General features: G+C 39.3%; 1 protein-coding gene across 4 annotated transcripts in view; it reads right to left on the reverse strand.

Moving 5' to 3' along the window:
• USP32 (ubiquitin specific peptidase 32) overlaps positions 1-14,766 on the reverse strand; it is a 77,639-nt gene extending 62,873 nt beyond the window's left edge. For all 4 annotated transcript variants that reach the window (XM_063341240.1, XM_063341241.1, XM_063341239.1 and 1 more), the window contains exon 1: positions 14,529-14,766. In XM_063341240.1, coding sequence (XP_063197310.1) covers positions 14,529-14,586 — 58 coding nt within the window. In that variant the 5' untranslated portion in view covers positions 14,587-14,766. The remainder of the gene's footprint in view (positions 1-14,528) is intronic.
• Positions 14,767-18,966: the final 4,200 nt, after the last annotated feature.

Raw genomic sequence — 18,966 nt, forward strand, 5'->3', positions numbered from 1 at the left:
TTTACTAAAAATAACCAAACCCGAATTTTAATAAAACAGACAACTTGATCATCCTTCAGAAAGCAAGCAAAATTCACCTACCTCGAGCTCTACCTGACTTCCAGCTCAGGTTTTAATAATTCTAATATTTTGATCTTTAAGCGACAATTTTACAGGTTCAATATCAAACTCACAGGGCATATAATTCTCTAACCAGACAGTTATCTTCCCTGTAATCACTTGCTCAATATTTCCCCCAGGAATCTTCATCCTAGTTATACATGGAAATTTTATTACTTTTTTCATTAGTCTTTATTGTGACTTAATGGCTGCGGTTATGAAGTTGTCAAGAACCAAAGCAATTACTAAAAAGCTTCAAAGAGGTAAAATGTGCAAGTGAATGTAAAGCATGTTTGGGAACAACCCCCAAACAGGAAGAACAAACTGCAAAAATCTATTGAGATAAATGAACCAGCTATGACTAAAATGACAACATCCACACACACCCATTCCTGCCAAAAAGGAATCCACTTGACAATATTTTGGGCAAAAATACAGACAAAAAAATCCTGCCTCCCCTAATGAAAAAATTAATCCACTCTTAAGGAATCTTTCATAACCAGAGTATCAAAAATGGCACCATTCAAATTAAACAGCGCATCTCACTGAAGACTTAACAGTCTTAACATGACCTTTACCAATAACAGGAATTTAAGGATAACAGCAACACAGTTTTGGTATTAAAAATAAAATAAAATAAATATTATTCAATCCAGTTGTATTTTTTTCCTTCTACCTATTCTTTGGGTTTTGGTCGTAGAGGCTCATCCTGGGGATAAAGCTTTTCTTGGTTCTACTAGACCTAACCATAATGCATATCAAAGGTTTAACATCTTGTATGCAGAGAGCGGAAGAAGATTTAGTTATTACAATAGGATTTGCCAATTTTCTGTAACATGAATACTTAGCATTTATGTGACGCTTTTAATCTTCAAAGAGCTTACTTCTCACAGTTACCATCCTCAAAAAGAATGCCATTAAGTATTATCAGCCTGTTTTATCCATCTGTAAAGTATCTCCATCAGGGCACACACTGTCACATTGCTATTTGGATTATGTTTGCTTCAAGCAAAGCTAATCAGCACAGGTTCTGTGACAACCCTCCCCATAAGACTAGTGTGGATAGGAATTGCTACATAATAGCCCCAACAGTGAAATAATCCTCCCACCATCTGAGCACTTAAATCTTATTGGCTATATTTTATATCCTCAGGAATTAAAGGAGCCTAGTTTTATATGCTTTCCAGTCCAACACTGTAAGCCACAGAAGAAACCTGAAAGAACCTGAAAATTCAGAAATCTCTGCAGATTATTAAAATAATTTTGACCATGCATATGACCACAAATTTAATATTAGGGACAAAATTAATTACTGTTATCAATTAAAGAACTGGTAAACTAATTCTCAGTGACTGCACAACGCAATTTCTAGCTCTGATTAATCACAGGATGCCACCTTTCCCGGCCACTGGCCCCTGTCAGAACACTTACCGCTTCTTCCAAGATGAGGTGCTGGTAGATGCTCTGAATAAATTATCAATGACCCTGGAGAAAACACACTCGAGCTAGCTGACCAGCACAGCCAGGCATGGAAACCACACAGAAACGTAAAAGGTAAAGAGGCAGAAGTACAAGTTTTAAGTGGTTTTAAACACAGAGCGTAAGCCATCTTGCAGGAAGAGCACCGAGAACCCTGAACTCCCTCCGAAAGACAGATGCATGGACAATAATGAATAAGGAGTCAGGGAAGCCCTAGAAGTAATCAACTATGGCTGGGACACTTGCCTTTACCTGAGCACAGTCATCGCTCTGCTCACTTTCTAACCTCTTCATTCCTCATTTTTCTTTCCTTTTCCACTACTGTTTTCTTCCAATGCTTCTTCATGGTTTACGTAGTTTGTACATTTCCTGGGATGATGGTTTTAGCTGTCAGTCTTTTCAGTATTTAGTCCAATTTCAATCAGAAACAGAACTCCGCTCTTCTGAGCTGTCCCTTCATCAGTTTTGCTGCTAAATACGCTGGAGGTTTGTTTTGTCACAGGTAAGTAGAACAGCTTCTGTCACAATTCTGAAAAGCTGCTCCCACTTTATTACCACCATGAAAATCATCCAGACATTTATGCTTGTTAAGATACACAAAATTACATTATATAACTAATTTCCAAGAAATAAACAGCCCATTAAAATGAAAAGTAAAGGCAAATGACAACTATGTAAAAGCAAACACTACATAAGGACCTTACTACAAAATAATATAAAAAATATTTCATACCCTGTCTCCCAAAAGTGTCAAAGATACTAAATGCAACTATACTATGAATTGTTCTTTAATTAAAAAAATAAACAAAACCTGAAAGTTAAAACATAATCTGCAATTTCTGCATAGGAAGGCAATGTTTCCTACAGCCTTTTGTGAGGACAAAAGGCAAGTTCTAATTTGCGATTGCTGGTGTAGTTTTGATCGGGCATTTACTCAAGTGTTAGTCTCTGGCAGCTAAAAGAGCAAACTAGTTAAGCGTAGTACTTAAATACTATCACAAGTAAAGAATAATAAAAGATTCAGATAATATTTATATACTGCTACATCTTAATTTCTGAAGTTAGAAGAAAAATATTACTCATTTGGAAGCCAAGTGTTTTGGTAGAAACACATCATGCACATGTATGTACGCATACAGCTGATGGACAAAAAAAGGCTCCTATTCTCAGCTCTTGGGCATGTATCTGTCTAAAATACAACCTCAGCTCAGATGCGAAGTGAACTATTTTAGCCTCAGGTCACAAATTTATGTCTTCTGTTACACTGTTACAAACACATAACAAGTTTGCTTGCAATCTGTGAGTGGCTGAAAAATAAAGGCAGAATTACTAATAGACACACTAGCCTATATAGTAAAGAAATAAAATAAAAACTAACATGTGCTTAGTTCTGGGACCCTATTACATGTTTGCTAGGACACCAAGACTTGAATCAGAGATGTTTTTTAACAGAGAATAGCAAACAATCAGTGTCACTCTTTCCAAACTCCATTTCCACTGATGCATCTCCTGTTAAGAGATTTCTCCATTAACATCCAAGGACTAACATTTTTGAAGAACTATCCTGAAAGATGTCATACTAGCTTTAAGTGTATCTGTGCTCTATTACAAAATTAATCTATACAAATATTCCTTATTAGATGCATACTCTTCCTAAGGCCCTACATTCAGAAAAAAGAAGCAGTATATTTAGATACACCGTGTAACAGCTGTATGGGAAACCACCTTCCACTGATGTTACTGCCACTGGCCAGTTTAGATTGATGTGGTAACTCAAATTTCAGAGTTTCATATAAACACACTGTCCATTGTTTCACAGAAAAGAAGTACAGGAACAGAAAAGGTATTAGAATGACTTAAAACCAAAGAGCTATGATGCCCTGAATAGCATCAGCAGTTGGAATCTCTCCCTGAATCCCCGAAGAGGCTCGCAATATATCCCCAAGGACATTACAGGCTCTATTAGAAGCAGCACATTTACATAATGAATTAGGAACGTTTTATATGAAGAGATATTTATCAAATAGTTTATATTCTGCTTTTTAGCCTCTATTCTTGTAATACTCTGGCTTCTGCAGATATTTAGCTAGTGCTCTATATTAGAATTAGTGTATATTATGGTTCCTTCCTCTTTTAACCTATCTACGTTGCAATCTACTCATTATTCAAGGAGTAAGATTAGTTCACACAAGACATTTACACAATTATTCTTTAAGCAAGGTGATTAGAAGAGAGCACTGAATTGCAGGTAACAAAAAAAGCAGGGAACTTGTTAGTGGCAAAAAGATTGACTAGAATTCTTTAGGAAAAGAAAAATAACATTGTTAGCTGCAAGATTGGAATACAGGGACTAAAAAGTTTTTATATTACTTTTCCACTGATAACAACCTCTGTTAAGATCCTCACAGAATACAGAGCAGGCTATACTAACTGCACTAACCGCCACTGTTTATTTTTCTTAAAGCAATGGTGCCTCTGCCATCTGAAGTGCAAATCCACTTTTCTAATTTTTAAACTAAAACCCAGGATTTAACTGTATCACATTGTTCAGGAAAACGTGGTAAAAGTCTTCTTTACAAGACTAGGAAATTTCCAGAGCAGAGTAAGATTTTGTTTCTGGATAACACCTAACAACTAGAAACACAGATTGAAAGGAAGTGTTTCTTCAGCCCAAAACAGATTCATGATGCCATATTCAAGTTCATTTTTAGAACAAATTTAATCTGCAAAACTGAAGTTCTCATAATTACTATCCCAATATTTCCAGTTCTTTTTTTCTACATTCACACACTTATTACATCTGGCACTTCCTGTTCTGCTTAGGTTTCTGAGTGGAAATGCGGAAGAACACCATTTTTTTCATTCAAGGTTTCAGAATTTTAAAAGAACAATTTTCCAAACTACTGCAGTAAAATTGTTCATTTAGAACAGCTGTCAAAAAATCCAACTAAATCAGTCTTATGGTCATTTGTAGAGTTCAACTGAGACAGTAGAATATACCTGTTCAAGTACTTAAGTTCATGACTTGCTGCCAAAGCAGTCTGCTACAGGACAAAAACTGAGCACTTCCCATTATCACTGTAAATTAAGATAAGGAATATCAATTTAAAACACACAAAAAATAAATGTAAGCATACATTCTACATTAAATACTTAACATGAAATTAAATTGTGAGTGGATGACGACTGAAAGACCAGGTAACAAAAAGATAGATACAATGTGAATAAAAAGTACAGCTTGTGAGAAGAATTCAAAAGGGCTCGTAATAGGTTTTATTTTTAAAGGATGAAGAATACATTTCTATGCAGAACGCAATTATCTCTTATTTTGGCCTGGTGACATTGCCTCTCATAACTTCTGTGTCCATTTCAGACTCTAAACTAAGCAAAACAGCTTCAAAGGATTTGGATATTAAAAAAAAAAAATCCTCAAAATAAGTGTTATACAAGACACAAGTATAGCTTCCTTTTCCCTTTGTAGTTGGTGGTTAGAAGCACGTATGGCACTCAACAACTAGTGGGGCTGCCTCACGCCAGACCAGTTCTTCAGTGCCTTTCTCTGCAGCTCATGACATGCACCCGCAGAGAACTTGACCAGAATAGAAGTCAAATCCCTTTTTAAGGTACAGAAGAATGTCTCACTAACTGTTTAAAACCACTCTAAAAGGCAAAGCTGAAGCGTACAGCAATGCGTAAAGCCAGATGATATTTCTGCCTGTCTTCTCAGTCTGTCCAAAGCTACCCATTGAGATCAGGGTTCTGTCCTGTTAGTTCCAGCAGCATCCTTGTCCCAGAAGCTCTGGATGGTTTGCAGCGCATTCCACCTTAATACATTAGTGAACACATTAACCTGGGCAGCTTAGGAACACCATTACAGAGCTACAGAAGGAGATCATTATTTTGCCCCCAAAACACCACATGGTAAGTACTAGCTGTTAGCCTCATCAGTGCATTTCCATGTGATAGGAGAGGCTCATTATGCGTTGTGATAGGCTAAAAGGAGAAGGGAGAGGACTGAAGAGATCAGAGCATGCTACTTGATATGCCAAGTCACCCTACCTGTGATAGCTAATCACTTCAGTGGAGGTAATGATTCAGGTAAGTAACTATTTCAGTGCTTTTGCCATTTTTACATTAAGTAACATATACAACAGGAAATAAACCCTGGTCATTACAAACTGCCTTGATTATCATTTGTCTAAACCTTTCCCAGGCATATCCTATTTTGCCTCTAAACCAAATAAAGGCCTTAGTGCAAACGTTAGCCTATTTTTAAAAGGAAGTAATTTCCTTAACCTATTAAATTATTTAACCAAGAAACACACATCTCTATCTCCTAGAACTCAGCCGCATGTCCATATTACACTAAAATAATGAAGGAACTTTTTGTTGTCATTATGATGAGTAACTTAATGGTCTACACAGAAAAATGCTGTGATCAATTATAACCTGCATAATTTTTTAAACAGATTTGGTGAACCACTATCAAAACTATACGGAGACACATTTTGTTTCAAATTAAGATCTGAACCCAGTTTTTACCCATTAAGAATCAGAAATCCAGAAAAGCTTTTACACCAGTTTAATAAAACTGCAGTTAAAAGAGACACACTCTTTCCAAAGATATCCCCACCTATAAGGAGGACTACGCCAACGCTGCTCAATTGTAAACACAAGCTCATAAAAAACCCACTTCTCAGAGGTGGTAAAATTCATTACCTAAAAAAGAAATGCTAAGTATTATTAAACAGCTAAGCTGAAAACACTGAAGCTATAGGGACAGAGTCATCACTAACAAAAGTTAAGATGTCCCTGAAGAAATCACAAAAGAGAATGTGCATTAGGATTTTGCCACTCTTTAGGCAAGCAGGGTATTTTTATTCCAGTAAGTGCTAGCAATAATATAGCCTTCAAAGTTTTGTGAATTAGACCCTTTCAAACTCTTAGGCAGAATCTACATTAATAGATTTTTCTTTTACATTCATCTTTGCCCAAAGGCTTCATTGTCTCATTATGTAAATGACCTTTTCATATGAAAATTAAATGTTAAAGATGCTTTTTGTAGTTCCTCAATACTGCAAATATCACATGGACATCCACAGCAACTCAGACTAAGTATAACTTAAAGAAAAAGCAACTGCTTCAAGCAATATAACAAATTAAGAAATAACTTGTTTTTAAAATACTTAAAAATGTAAAGTCTTCTGTGGAATTAAACTCCAGAACTTTCTGTCCCATACATAAAATTAAACTAGGAAATCACCAGTTTCATTATGAACTATACCGAAGACCAGACTGTAAAATGCATTTTGGGAAACAGGCATGCAGAACTTGAAGACCTGCGTATATACCTTCAGCACACTCTCCATCTCATTTGATGTTTCTTGTAGAACCCAGCGAGCAGTCAACACCCAACTGGAGCTCACCTAAAGAGAGGTTGGGCACTTCAAATGAAACACTGTGTCCTCCTGAGTAGCCTCCACTGCACACCAAGTCCCACATGTCACTCAAAATAATTCTGTAAGTTACCACCAAACAGTTCGGTACTGCTAGCTACCTAGGGTGCAGTAATAAAGTGGAGAGCAAACACCCCGCTCATTACAAAGGCAAAGACTTTTGAGTCAAGGACAGGCAGAGAAACTCTCACACTTCTACTCATTAAGAACACAACTTCTCTTCATAGGTCTCTGTAAATACGTTACTCTAAAGTCCCACGGCGAGGTACCAAACATTTCTTGGTGCACTCCCAGTCCCTCCATCAGCAACAGTAAAAAAAGACTGCAGATCCCAACCCAAGAAGGAGCACAGCACCCACCTGGCCCAGAAGGACTCAGGTGGATGCAAAGCTCCCCACTGAGCAAATCTTTAAAACTAATAGACTACTGTTAAATAACCCAGGAGGCCCTAAAAAGCTCAACTGCTCTAGATTACAACAGTCCTTGAAATAACTTAGTGGACAGAAACAATTCTGGTATTTGAAAATGCAACACTTGTTCTACCCCTCCTCCATTTCTTTTCTGTAAGCTCACTGTACTTTGCATTTCTTCTTGGACCAAAAAAGAGCAGGATTATTTTTAAAATAATTAGTAGCTAAGTCACACAGATGCCATGATAAGAGCTCAAGGACATACAACTCATTAGACCTACCTGGCCCTCCCCATATACAAAATTATTTAGAGCAAATGTATAAATTCACAACCTAACCAAAAATAAACTCAATTTTCAGAAGATATTCTGTCATTTTTAAGATGAGAGACATTAGTAACATCCGTTTTTTTTCAAATACAGAAAAATCATAATCAGTCCTATCACAAAGCAGCAGTTGTATAATATTAATTTATAGAATTAAATAGACATATCATGCCTCACCTAATCACATAACTTGCTAATGCTATGCTCTTTTTTATTCTCACAAAGCTTGTCATTCCTTCACAGACCCATGTTTTTTGAATGTGATTTAATTTTTTTGAGTACTAAAGAATGGAATGCCTTACTTATTTTATTAAATGAGACAGTAGGCTGTCTTCCCTCTGACCAGAAGAAAGGGGTGAGGGTTGTTTTACTCACTTCTTCCATAGTGCCAGCAGCCAGAAAGGCTGATACCATTACAGGTCAAGTATAACAGGACTCAAGTAGCCCCCTCTATTTTTTTTCTCCCTTTCATATTTCATTAGAGATGCTTGATATAATTTTGAAAAGCTTCCTAGTTTCTACTTTTGGTTTATTTTATTTTCTCTGTAGGACACTGCCAAGTAGATTTAGGACCCTGATGTTATTTTTCATAAAAACAAGGCTTTACAAAACTCAAGATGAACAGAAATATTTCATAGAATCTGTCAGGTTGGAAAGTATCTCAGGAGGTCAACTCGTTCTACCTCGTGTTTGAAACTGGGTCAACACTGAACTCAGACCAGCTTGCAGAGGGCTTTGTCCAGGCAGGTCTTGAAAACCTCTAAGGATGAAAGTTCAACAACTTTCTCTGGGTGTGTATATAAAAAAAAAAAAAAGAAAAAAAAAAAGAAAAAAAGGCCTGCTGTTAAAGGAGTAAAAACTAAAAACTGATTAGAAAGAGGTGACCACAACAATAATTGATTTCATTGCTTAAAATACAAGAAATAAAGCAGAACAAGTGAGAGTGATATGAGCTATGAGATATATAGGCACATAATCTATAAAACAAATCAATGTTTTGCGTATTCAATTTCAGTCTACACACCAATGTAAGAAAATATATTATGCATATAATAGCCTGATAGTGTACTTTTAGCTTATATCAAGACGTTTAACACTCAAAATGAGGATTTGTTCAGCTTATCCTTTAACTTCAGCCACCATGGCTGGAATGATATTATCTCTTTACGCTCATTTGGCAGCTTTCCTGACCGCTTTGATTTCAATCTCTTGTAACATGTTGACAGGACAAAAATGCACCTAATATTATGACACTACTATTATTTAGAGACATGATTCACCTGCTGAAGTGAGAAACCAGAGGACTCCCAACATTTACTGACTCATATTTCAAAGTTTTGACGGCTTTTTGCTTTAAGATGTTCAACTGTTTCTTGCTTACGAAATGCCTACATTCTTAAATCCTCTTTTATCAGACTTACATCACTGTGTGCACATCCAACATTTCACCACTCACTCACCAAGTTACTGCCATGCTTGGTACAGCTGGACTTGCTAACCATCTAAGAACTACTAAAAACCTACTAAAAGGTACGCGATTAGCTCCCTCAGCACCACAGCACTCACAGAAGCCTAAGCAGAAGACAACGTTTTCCTCTAATTCTGAAGTTTTCAACTGGTATTTCGTAAAGAACTTCTAAAGACCACAAAAGGCATCTCAGGAAAGGAAACTTACTGTTAGTTGACTTAAGTTCACTATACAAATGTTCCTCATTTCCAATAGGAAATAACTTGGGCAGTTAAAAGTAAGAAGAGGTTGAAAACCACCGAGTACACTTCTCTAAACTTGGAACCTGAAGTAAAAGAAGAGAAAGTGGTCACTGCAGCTTAGCAGATGAAGAATTACAGATAAATAACTTCTCTTCTAACAGTAGCCTCTTTTCATCAGTTCGTGGAACTTTAAGTAGAATTCCCCAAGTCACTTGTGCATTGTATTACATGTTCAGCAGAGACTACTCAGGTATCCTCCCAAAACAAGCATCAGAACTGAATGCCGAAGTTGTGAAATAATTACTGCTCTCTGAATTTGAGCGGCTACTTGCAGCTCTACAGATTTATAAACAGGAAGTGTGAAGCTATGCATTCATACCTGCTTTAATCATATGACAGAGCCCTAAAGCCATCAAATACCAGCTGACATAACAAGTCTTGCTGTATAATCTAGACTGTCTCAACAGTGGATTCTATTCATTCTGATAGCTAATAAAAAAAAAAAGAGAGAAAAAAAAAGGAAAAAGAAGGCTGAGAGAGATCTAGGCATTTTCATCACATGCATCTGAAAACTCAAAGCTCCTTAAACAGAAGGATGCAGGTTTATACCCCTAGAAAACAACATATCCTGAAGAAAGTTCACCTATCTATGGTGTTCACGCACTGTTTTTCATATATGAGATAATATAAAGTAGAACAATTGCATTTGTGGGATATCAAAAGAAGAGAATAAACCACTAAAATGGTTCCCTGATTATTTTTCCTAAAAAACACACCTGGGATTTAAAAGTCAATTTCATAGTCTGGAGTAATAAAAAGCAGTCTTCCATGGGCTCAAGGGCTGAGTCCATTGATTTTGTCACCAGGTTGAGATCAAGACAACCTCGAATAGATGATTACATATTTGCACAAGTTTTCCATCATTCTTTTGTCAGATTTATTACATCTGTATGCTTGAGGATGTTAATGATCAGACACAAGATATATATGCCTTGATTTAAATAAAACAAATGTAGCTATTATTCAAATTCAATCAGGACACAAAAGGTCATTAGCAAGACTTATCCTCTGCCCATCACATAACATCAGTCATAATTGGAAAGCATACTAACTAATCTTTTTGTGGATTAAAGCAGGTTTTCATTGCTTTGATGGGCTTGTTGTTCTGCAATTGGTAACATCTTTGAGATACACGAACAGGAAAGAAAACTGTCTTCAAAAATTACTATTTCATGACCTCTCCAGAGGCAAATCCTGTAAGACTGACACATTTGCAAGTTTTGCCTCAATAATAGCTGGTGTTTTAACTGCATGCACATTTTTGAAACATGGCACTGTTTTTGCTCTTTCTTTTTGTTCTTCTTCTCAGAGATCATTGTGCACAAAAAAAACACACAATGAAACAGATCTATCAGAAGCCACTGATTTCTTCGAACAGCATACTCACTGACGTTGTGGCAGTTCCCTTTCTTCGATCCCAGCATACATGCAACAACATTTTACCTTGCTTTAAGCAGAAAGAAACCCTGCCTTCCTCTCTGTCACAAATTTGACAGATCCATGATTATTTGCTGACATTTCTTTTGTTTAAGTGGTTACCTGACTGAATATTTAGCACACATAAACTGAAAATGGCCTGAGTTAGCATGACCTGTTCCAAGCAGCATTCACAGAAACTTTGACTACAGATCCTATAATCTCAGAATTTTAAAATACCTTCATAAATTTACGCTCAGTCTGTAGTTATATTCTGAAAGTTACTTAATCAGTATACAATAACAGTCACTGGAAAATACAGTCCTTACGGATCTGAAATAAAGTGGCCATCAATACCATGTAGCCATCCTGTGGAATCCTTATCAAAATATTCTATACACAACACAGCATAGTGCAGGAACTGCTGTGCTGAAACTAAAACAATAGTAATGGAAAGTTCTTCCTTTTATAAAGTTTTATTGGCCCAAAGCAGCCCTTTAAGGAATCACGTGTCAAGGATGCCAGCAGAACAAGTAAAAGATAAGGCAGACTTGAGAGCGCTACCTCCTTGGCATGAGGCAAGGCCCAACACTGGGCAATTCTAAGAAACAGCGAGCAGCCAGCCAGCCAGCCTGATGAACAGAACGGGAGTAGAGGAGTCAGAAATCAGAGAACATGCTGGAAAAGGGAAATCCCAAACCAAAAAGGGATACTGCCTGAGAGAGGGAAGCCTGCCTTACCTGTGGCGCTGCCCGAGGAAGAAAATCGCTGTTGGAGGTTAGGGATAAGAAAAAAAAGCAACAAATTCTAGAGCCACATTACTAGTTTATGCCATCACAAACTTAGTTTGATAAAATAAACAATAATCTTATGCCCAATTTGGAATGAGGCACTTTTACTTCACCTGTAATGACCTGTCCAGGAATTTCACCTCTTTAAAAGAAGGTGTTCTCAGAAGGAGGTCTACAGGGTCAGGAAGAGCTCTCACCACAAGTTCAGAACCCGTACCTTTTCCACAGCAAAGTAGTGCCTCTGGCTACTATAAATAAGATGACCATAATTTGGTAATATTCATTACAAGAGAAGAGATGCCTAAAATAGCATCCTTACTTTTCACTCCCAAACTACGTAATAGGACACACGACATAGGGAAAAAGGAAGACTAACAAGACTCTGTGTGACCTGCACTGGTGGACACAAGACAACTTCATCATGCCTATCCGCATGGCCACGTCATCCACAGCACAGTCAGCTGTCTGTACCAACGAGCAGGAAAAAAAAAAAAAAAAAAAAAAGCCCAGTACTATCTCACGCTCCAGGGGTGAAAAAGGACCATTAACACCAGACTGCTCTCACATTTTCATCTCCTTGAATAGAAGTTACACTTTAGCTACAGTTATTTATATTGTGAGTGTTTAACCACAAAAACTCTCCTCACCTTCACAACCTTTGGCTACTCCCAAAATGGAATTGCAATAAATAAAATTGCAGCCATTCACAACCTAAAAGTCAGCTGTACTTTCTGAAGCTTACAGAACCTGCAGCACTCATTGCATTTTTCCAGATATTCTGAACAACTGAAATTAAAACTAGTGTCTCAAAAACATGATCACAACATTCTGAATGATCGCTACTTCTACAAGTACAGTTAACCACTATGGATTACATATGAAGAATTCACAGATGAAGAATTTGTACAATATCACCTAAAATAAAACTTTCTTGGCATTAAACGACTAGGACACAATGTTAGAGAAGGTAGATCTAATTGGACATAAATATATTTGGCTTTCCTTTTTTAATGTTTATGTTTATCCATTATCACTGTTTGTGTCCACAGAAATGCCACATGTACCAGCATGGTCCTGTGCAAGTAAGAATGGCCTAACAAATAACGTTTTGATAACTAGACTGTTTTATACATACAATGATTCATTGGTTAAGTAAACAACATAGTTATTTAGCAAAACATCAATTTATATTAGAGCGCCTAAAACAACCTTTCTGTTCTCCTACAGAACAACAGTATTAAATGCCTCATACAGATAGAATAACATCAAAGAAAAATATGACATTCACTGCACAAGAAAAAGTTTTAAATAACTTTAAAAAATTCAATCTTAATTTTATGTCAAGCAAACTTTTAACTATGAAACATCCAGACTGACTTCCTAGATTTTGAAGCAATATATGAGTTTAAATCTAACTTTAAAATTCAGAACATTTGGTTTTTCTTATTTATGAACTATGGAATGTACACCTTGAGCAAACAAATGTATTTTCCACCAAAGAGCTTATTTCAAACACTTCCTGTTATATTCAACTTCACACCTCTACCAAACTACATTCATGGCTCCTCTAAAAACACATACACCAATGCTTTTAAAGACTCTCTATACTTTCACTAGAAGTGAAATTCTTCAAGGCTGTTACATTTAAAATCTGCAACGAAAGTGAGTTTGAATCACATATTTGTTTCTTCTGCTTGACAGTACGTTGCTCCATTTCCTATCTGACATGGCATCCCTCAGAGGCTCCACCACAAAAAACAAATAAAATTATGAAATATTTAATAAAAATCTTATTTCACATCAATTTGTTTCTCCTTCAGTTAACACTCCCTGTTTCCTCCCAGTTTTCCCTTATCAGTCATTTCGTGCTTCTCAGATGTAAACAGAAATAAAAAGGGCAGCCATGTACTGGTTTGAGCTTATGAATTTTATCAACGCTTTAAATATCAAACAGGTGAACTGCTTTAACTGTCTGTACTACATCACATGAACGCACAATAGAGCAACAATTATCAAAAAAACCCCTATCCTCCCTGCAAAACATTTACTGCTGAAAATTACTGTCCCTCTTTGTCCTTGGACTTGGATATCAGTTCTGGAGCAAGGTAGCTGACAGGGTGTAGCTTGCCTTGGAGCCCTGCAGCTGCAAGTATTCAGCGTTTAGCTTGTTTATGTTTTCCCTTCGCTAGTTCCTCTTTAGATTCTCCAGGTGGAATCTGGAAACGGACTAAAACAGCAACACAGATAATAAACCACACAAGCGACATCCATCTCCCAGCCCCAAGCCGCGGAGGGGTGCTCCCCATCACGGATAAACACGCGGACGGAGCCCGGCGGTGCGGGCTGACAGGGCGGCGCGGCGGCTCCTGTCACACCGGGATGGCACCATCTCCCAGCGCCGGTTTTACGGCAGAGCCGGCAGCGGCAAGGCCGAGAGCTCCGGCGGCATTTCCCTCAGCCCCCCGCCGCCCTCCCCGGCCGAAGCGGGACGGCACCAGCCCCCGCCGCCGAGGCGGCCAGGAGAGCAGACCACCACCCCCCCCCGCTGCCTCATTATTAAGACAGGGGAGATAAATAAATAAATATGGAGTGGGGTGGGGGGGGAGAGGAAGGGGGCGGGGAAGGAGCCTGAGGCAGAGGAACGGCGCAAGTGCCTCCGCGCCGGGGTCTGCCATGGTGGTGGCGAGGAGCCGCCGCCTCACCGCTCGCTGACAGGGGCCGAGCGGGCCCCCCCCTCCCCGCTCCCGCCGCTTCCCCCTCCCGCGGCCCCCCCGCCCTCACCCCTTCGCAGGGCCTCGTCGTAGCTGAGGAAGCCGATGCGGGACTCCTTGGCGCCCATGATGCTCCCCTTCAGTCCATGGCCTCCCCCACCGGCCGGCTGTGCGCCGCGGAGCCCGGGCTGCGCCGTTACCGACTCGGGAGCGCAGGGCGCGGGCGGGGGGGGGCGGGGCGGGCCGGGGCCGCCGGGGGGAGGAGGCGGCCGCGCGCCCTCCCCGCCGCCGCCTCCATGGCGGGTCACGTGAGGAGCCCGCCCCGCGTCACGTGACGGGGGGAGGGACGGCCTGCTCCGGCACCGGCGCCCTTGGCGCCTCCTAACGGGCGTCGCGCGCCGGAGCGGCGGGGGTGGGGGGAGCGCCCCGCGTCACGTGACGCGGCACCCTCCCTTCCCGCCGAAGGCGCCAGCGCGCGGCTCCCGCTTTCCCTGAGGGGAAGGGGGCGGCTGAGGGGAGCGTCTCCGGCAAACCCGGGGGATGTCGGTTCCCTCGGGATAGCGAGGGGCCGCCGAGACCGAGAGAGCGGGGCCGGCTTCTCGGCCGTGCCGCGCAGGGCGCGGAGAGGAAGGAGCCCTGTGAGGAAGAGCTCGCTCTCCCTCCGCTTGGGCATTTGGCACTGTTGAAACCGTCCCTGCTTTCCGCCGGTGCGCACACATGCGCTGAGGAGAGAGGCGCAAGGCCGCGGTGCAACGGAGTCCGGGTAAAACGGCCTTTCCGCTATGGCAGCCCTCCCCCTTCATCCCCCTCAAACCCTCAGGGGAGCGCAGCTCTCCTCAGGAGGCCCTCTAAGGAGAAGTACTGCAAGGATGGGATGACAGAAGTTCCTGATCCATTAAAATGTCTTTTCAACGTCGGAAACAGAAACACAGACTGAATTGTAGAAGGATCACAAATACCTCTGTCCTTTGCTGTTCTTCAGCATGTTTGCTTTTAGTATTCAGTCCAGTACTTACACAGAATGGGAGGATTTCCCCAATGGCTTTGTTACAACATTAAGCCTGGTAACATACCCTTGGGTCACTCCCGAGCAGAAAATAAGGACTTTGAAAGAAAACATTGATTTCCAAGGGCAGCTCATTCGAAGGATTGTTCTTGCACAGAAACAAAGCCTGTGAAAACAGCAGTCACAAGTCATTCCCTAAAGCCACCGTTTCCGTACTGAATGATCTTACCACATCAGAGCTGGAGAAAGGTCAAGCCGAAGTTACTTTCTCACTGATGTAAGTTCACGCGTAGGTATTTTTATAGCAAACATTCCAAACAAATTTATATCTGATACGCAAAGCCAGGAATGCTGCTTACAGAGAAGCTAGCTTGAAGGCCAGATTTCTCCTCATGTAACATCACTGCCAAAGTGCAAAGACACCACAAATGAATTAAGCTTCATAAATCATAAATTATGTTTTTTTTCCTGCTATCATCTGAACTGTTTATCATCTTAGATTTGTGACAAATAATATATTTATTACAATCAGGCATAAGATCTGCCACAAAGGACCTTTTGCCTCTCTGGAATATAGACTATGGGTGTGAGCTAAAGTGCTTTTAAAAAGTATACATGAAATTGTCAGGAACATGCTTCACTTACCAGTTACTTGTTACATACTTATCTTTTAAAGAGGATATAATGGAGTTTATACTACCTCTTATACTACCTTTACATATCTCTTCTCAATATAGTCTCTCACCCAAGCAGCTTTCAATTTAGATACAATATAAACTCTTTAGAATACTTGAGAGAATTAATTCAACAAAAAACAGCAATATGTCAATCAAAAGTGTAAGTTGGCAATATTAGAAATGTCTGGAGAAGTCTGATTTATCTTGTCATTAAATATATTCCAACCCCTAACGATGGTATTAATTGTGCCATGCACTGTTTGCAGTGGATCACTTTTTTAAAGTATTAACTCGCAGCTAAGAAGACATGGTTTATGGTTTAATTCCTGACTTCACTGTGGTATTCCTGTGTGACCTTATGTCTAGTAATAATCTTTTAATGTTTTGGTTACTCCTCTGAATTACAAAGATAACAATACATAGAGAGTCCCGTTTTTCTTGGAACAAGTTGCCGTGGGATACAGCCAGACCCAAACTGGCAGAGCAGTTACAGAAAGCAATTAGAGCAGGAAGCAACCACAATGGTGTTGTAAGACAGCTTCACACCAATTTCTTCTAGTTTTCATGCCAATTTCTCCATGAATATTTACCCTTGCCTCACCTTCCTTCAGTCTCAGTAACAGCAAAACCCCAAGTAACAAGGCACACCACAGAACTGACATTACACTCCCAGGCCTGTTTCATCTAGACACGTAGCAGTGAAGGAACCTGCTAGGATGAGGATTCTCATCCCATGTAACTGCAACCACCACAGTTTATAACTGCTGTCCTGCAGTTATATCTTCATATATGCAGTTATATATCTTTATATACGCAGTTATCTTTTTACTCAATTCCATGTTGCAACATGGATGAATTACCAACATCCTTTTCTGTATATTTACAGAAACCCATCTAACTCTTTTCAGCTTTCAAAAAAACTCAACAAATTAAGCTATTTTCGTTAGTTGCCCCTCTCTATAGAGTACATCATTCCACCAATTCTTAACGGACTCCCTCTATGCCAGTTTCAGATCACTTTTTTGAGTACACATAATGAGACTTACTCCATTTTCAACTAAGGCCTTACCAGCACTTTGCAAAACCATTCCATTTTTATCTATTGTGTCTTGACAGAACCTCTACTTGTAGCATACGCAAGCCCTGTTCTCAGGCAGCAGAGATTATTGGGCAGTATAGGGTTTTTAATGACAACTGGTTCACTTGCTAAATCATAAAAAAATTAATGTCTAAAATTATAATTACAAGTCAGATCCTGCCACCATCCCAGCCTGAAGTATAGTCACAAACAGATGACTTGGTATTTGATGCAAATAAGGAAGCAGAAACTTCTAGCAAGGACGTCCTCTCTCTAGAAGGAAAATGGATTGGAATGACAGTTAACAATTCATATTTTAAAAACAGCTTTCCAAAATGGTTAAAAATATTTATCACATTAAAGCTGGTTGCTTTTCACAGCTAGCTAAATTGTTTAGACTTACACTGCATTTTCGTATGACATTTTAAAAAATCCAACCTAAAGTAACATCTCTTTTATGTCCCAGAGATACAAATGATGTCTAACAAGCAGTAGAATTTTCTTCAAAGAGTGCTTTAAAATAATTTACTTGATCCATTGTATGCACCATGGCTTGCACCAAATTTAATAACAAAGATATTCTAGATTGGAAAATCAGACTGGAGGCTTACTACGACGGCAGTGTCTTTGTTCAGATTAAATTAAGCATGTTCTCAAAGGCATTGAAGCAGGAACCTAGAGATAAGACTTTGTATGCTAACTGTGGATTAGATCTGGCAGTAAGTTTTTAATGAAGCCTTATTGGGGAGCATAAGATTATAGATGCTGCTACTATTTAAATGTAATGTCAAAGGTAAATCAAATTAAGATACAGTGAATTTAGACTTGTATTAGATGAGTTGAGCTCCTCTATTCTGGTGGAAAAGTGCTATATATGCAAATCTAACTGTAACTGGCCACGTGTCTTTTTGATTGCTGTGATTTATTTAATTATTCACTAATCACAAATTAATTCATAAGCACTTAGAAAATATCTTTAAGTATCCTTGCATCATTGTCAAGTATCTGTGGAAAAACAGACATTTACTGCTGCACAGAAGCTGCAGGAGGCTTGCGGCAACGTTGCCTTCTTGGCAGAGCAGCTGGCAGCCACCAGGAGGGTGGGTTGGCAGGCCACAAGGCTACCAGGGACGGGGGAAAAAAAGTCACACAGACTTCAGCCAAGGCTGAAGTGGGCATCTGCTAAGGAGAAGGTGTTTCCAGTTGCATGGAAAAGGCCTGAACTCAAAAGAGATAAGCCAAGTAATTGTGGAACTGCTGCATTGAATCAAAAACAATTCTAAGAAGAGCAGTATAAGTCCCTAGGATTTCCTGATTTAAAATTCACCAAAAACAGGAACCAAAAATGCAAGCTCTAGGCCCTTCTCTATTATTTGACTCTAAATCTTTGCCTCACTTTTCCCAATGTCTGTCTCCCCGCTCCATCCTGGAACATTATTCATTTTTTTAAGGATCAGTTGATTTTTTTGCAAACTATTTCAAAATATATGAATGTATTGTGCTATTCTATGTAAATGCTACACGCTATTCTCCAGAATAGTTGCAATCTTTATTTTTGAGGATGATTAAAAAAAAAAAACCAACTACAAAACATTAGGCTACTCTTCAGTATTTATACTTAATACAATATTGGGAAGTAGGACTGAAGGCATTTTCAGCACAAAGATGAAAAAGCATCCAGAGCGCTAAAACTAAATCTGAATCTGTCAGAAGTGTTGTATAGAAACTGATAGCCTAACAGACAAAA

This window comes from Chroicocephalus ridibundus, chromosome 7 (genome assembly GCF_963924245.1).
Source record: "Chroicocephalus ridibundus chromosome 7, bChrRid1.1, whole genome shotgun sequence".
NCBI lineage: Eukaryota > Metazoa > Chordata > Aves > Charadriiformes > Laridae > Chroicocephalus > Chroicocephalus ridibundus.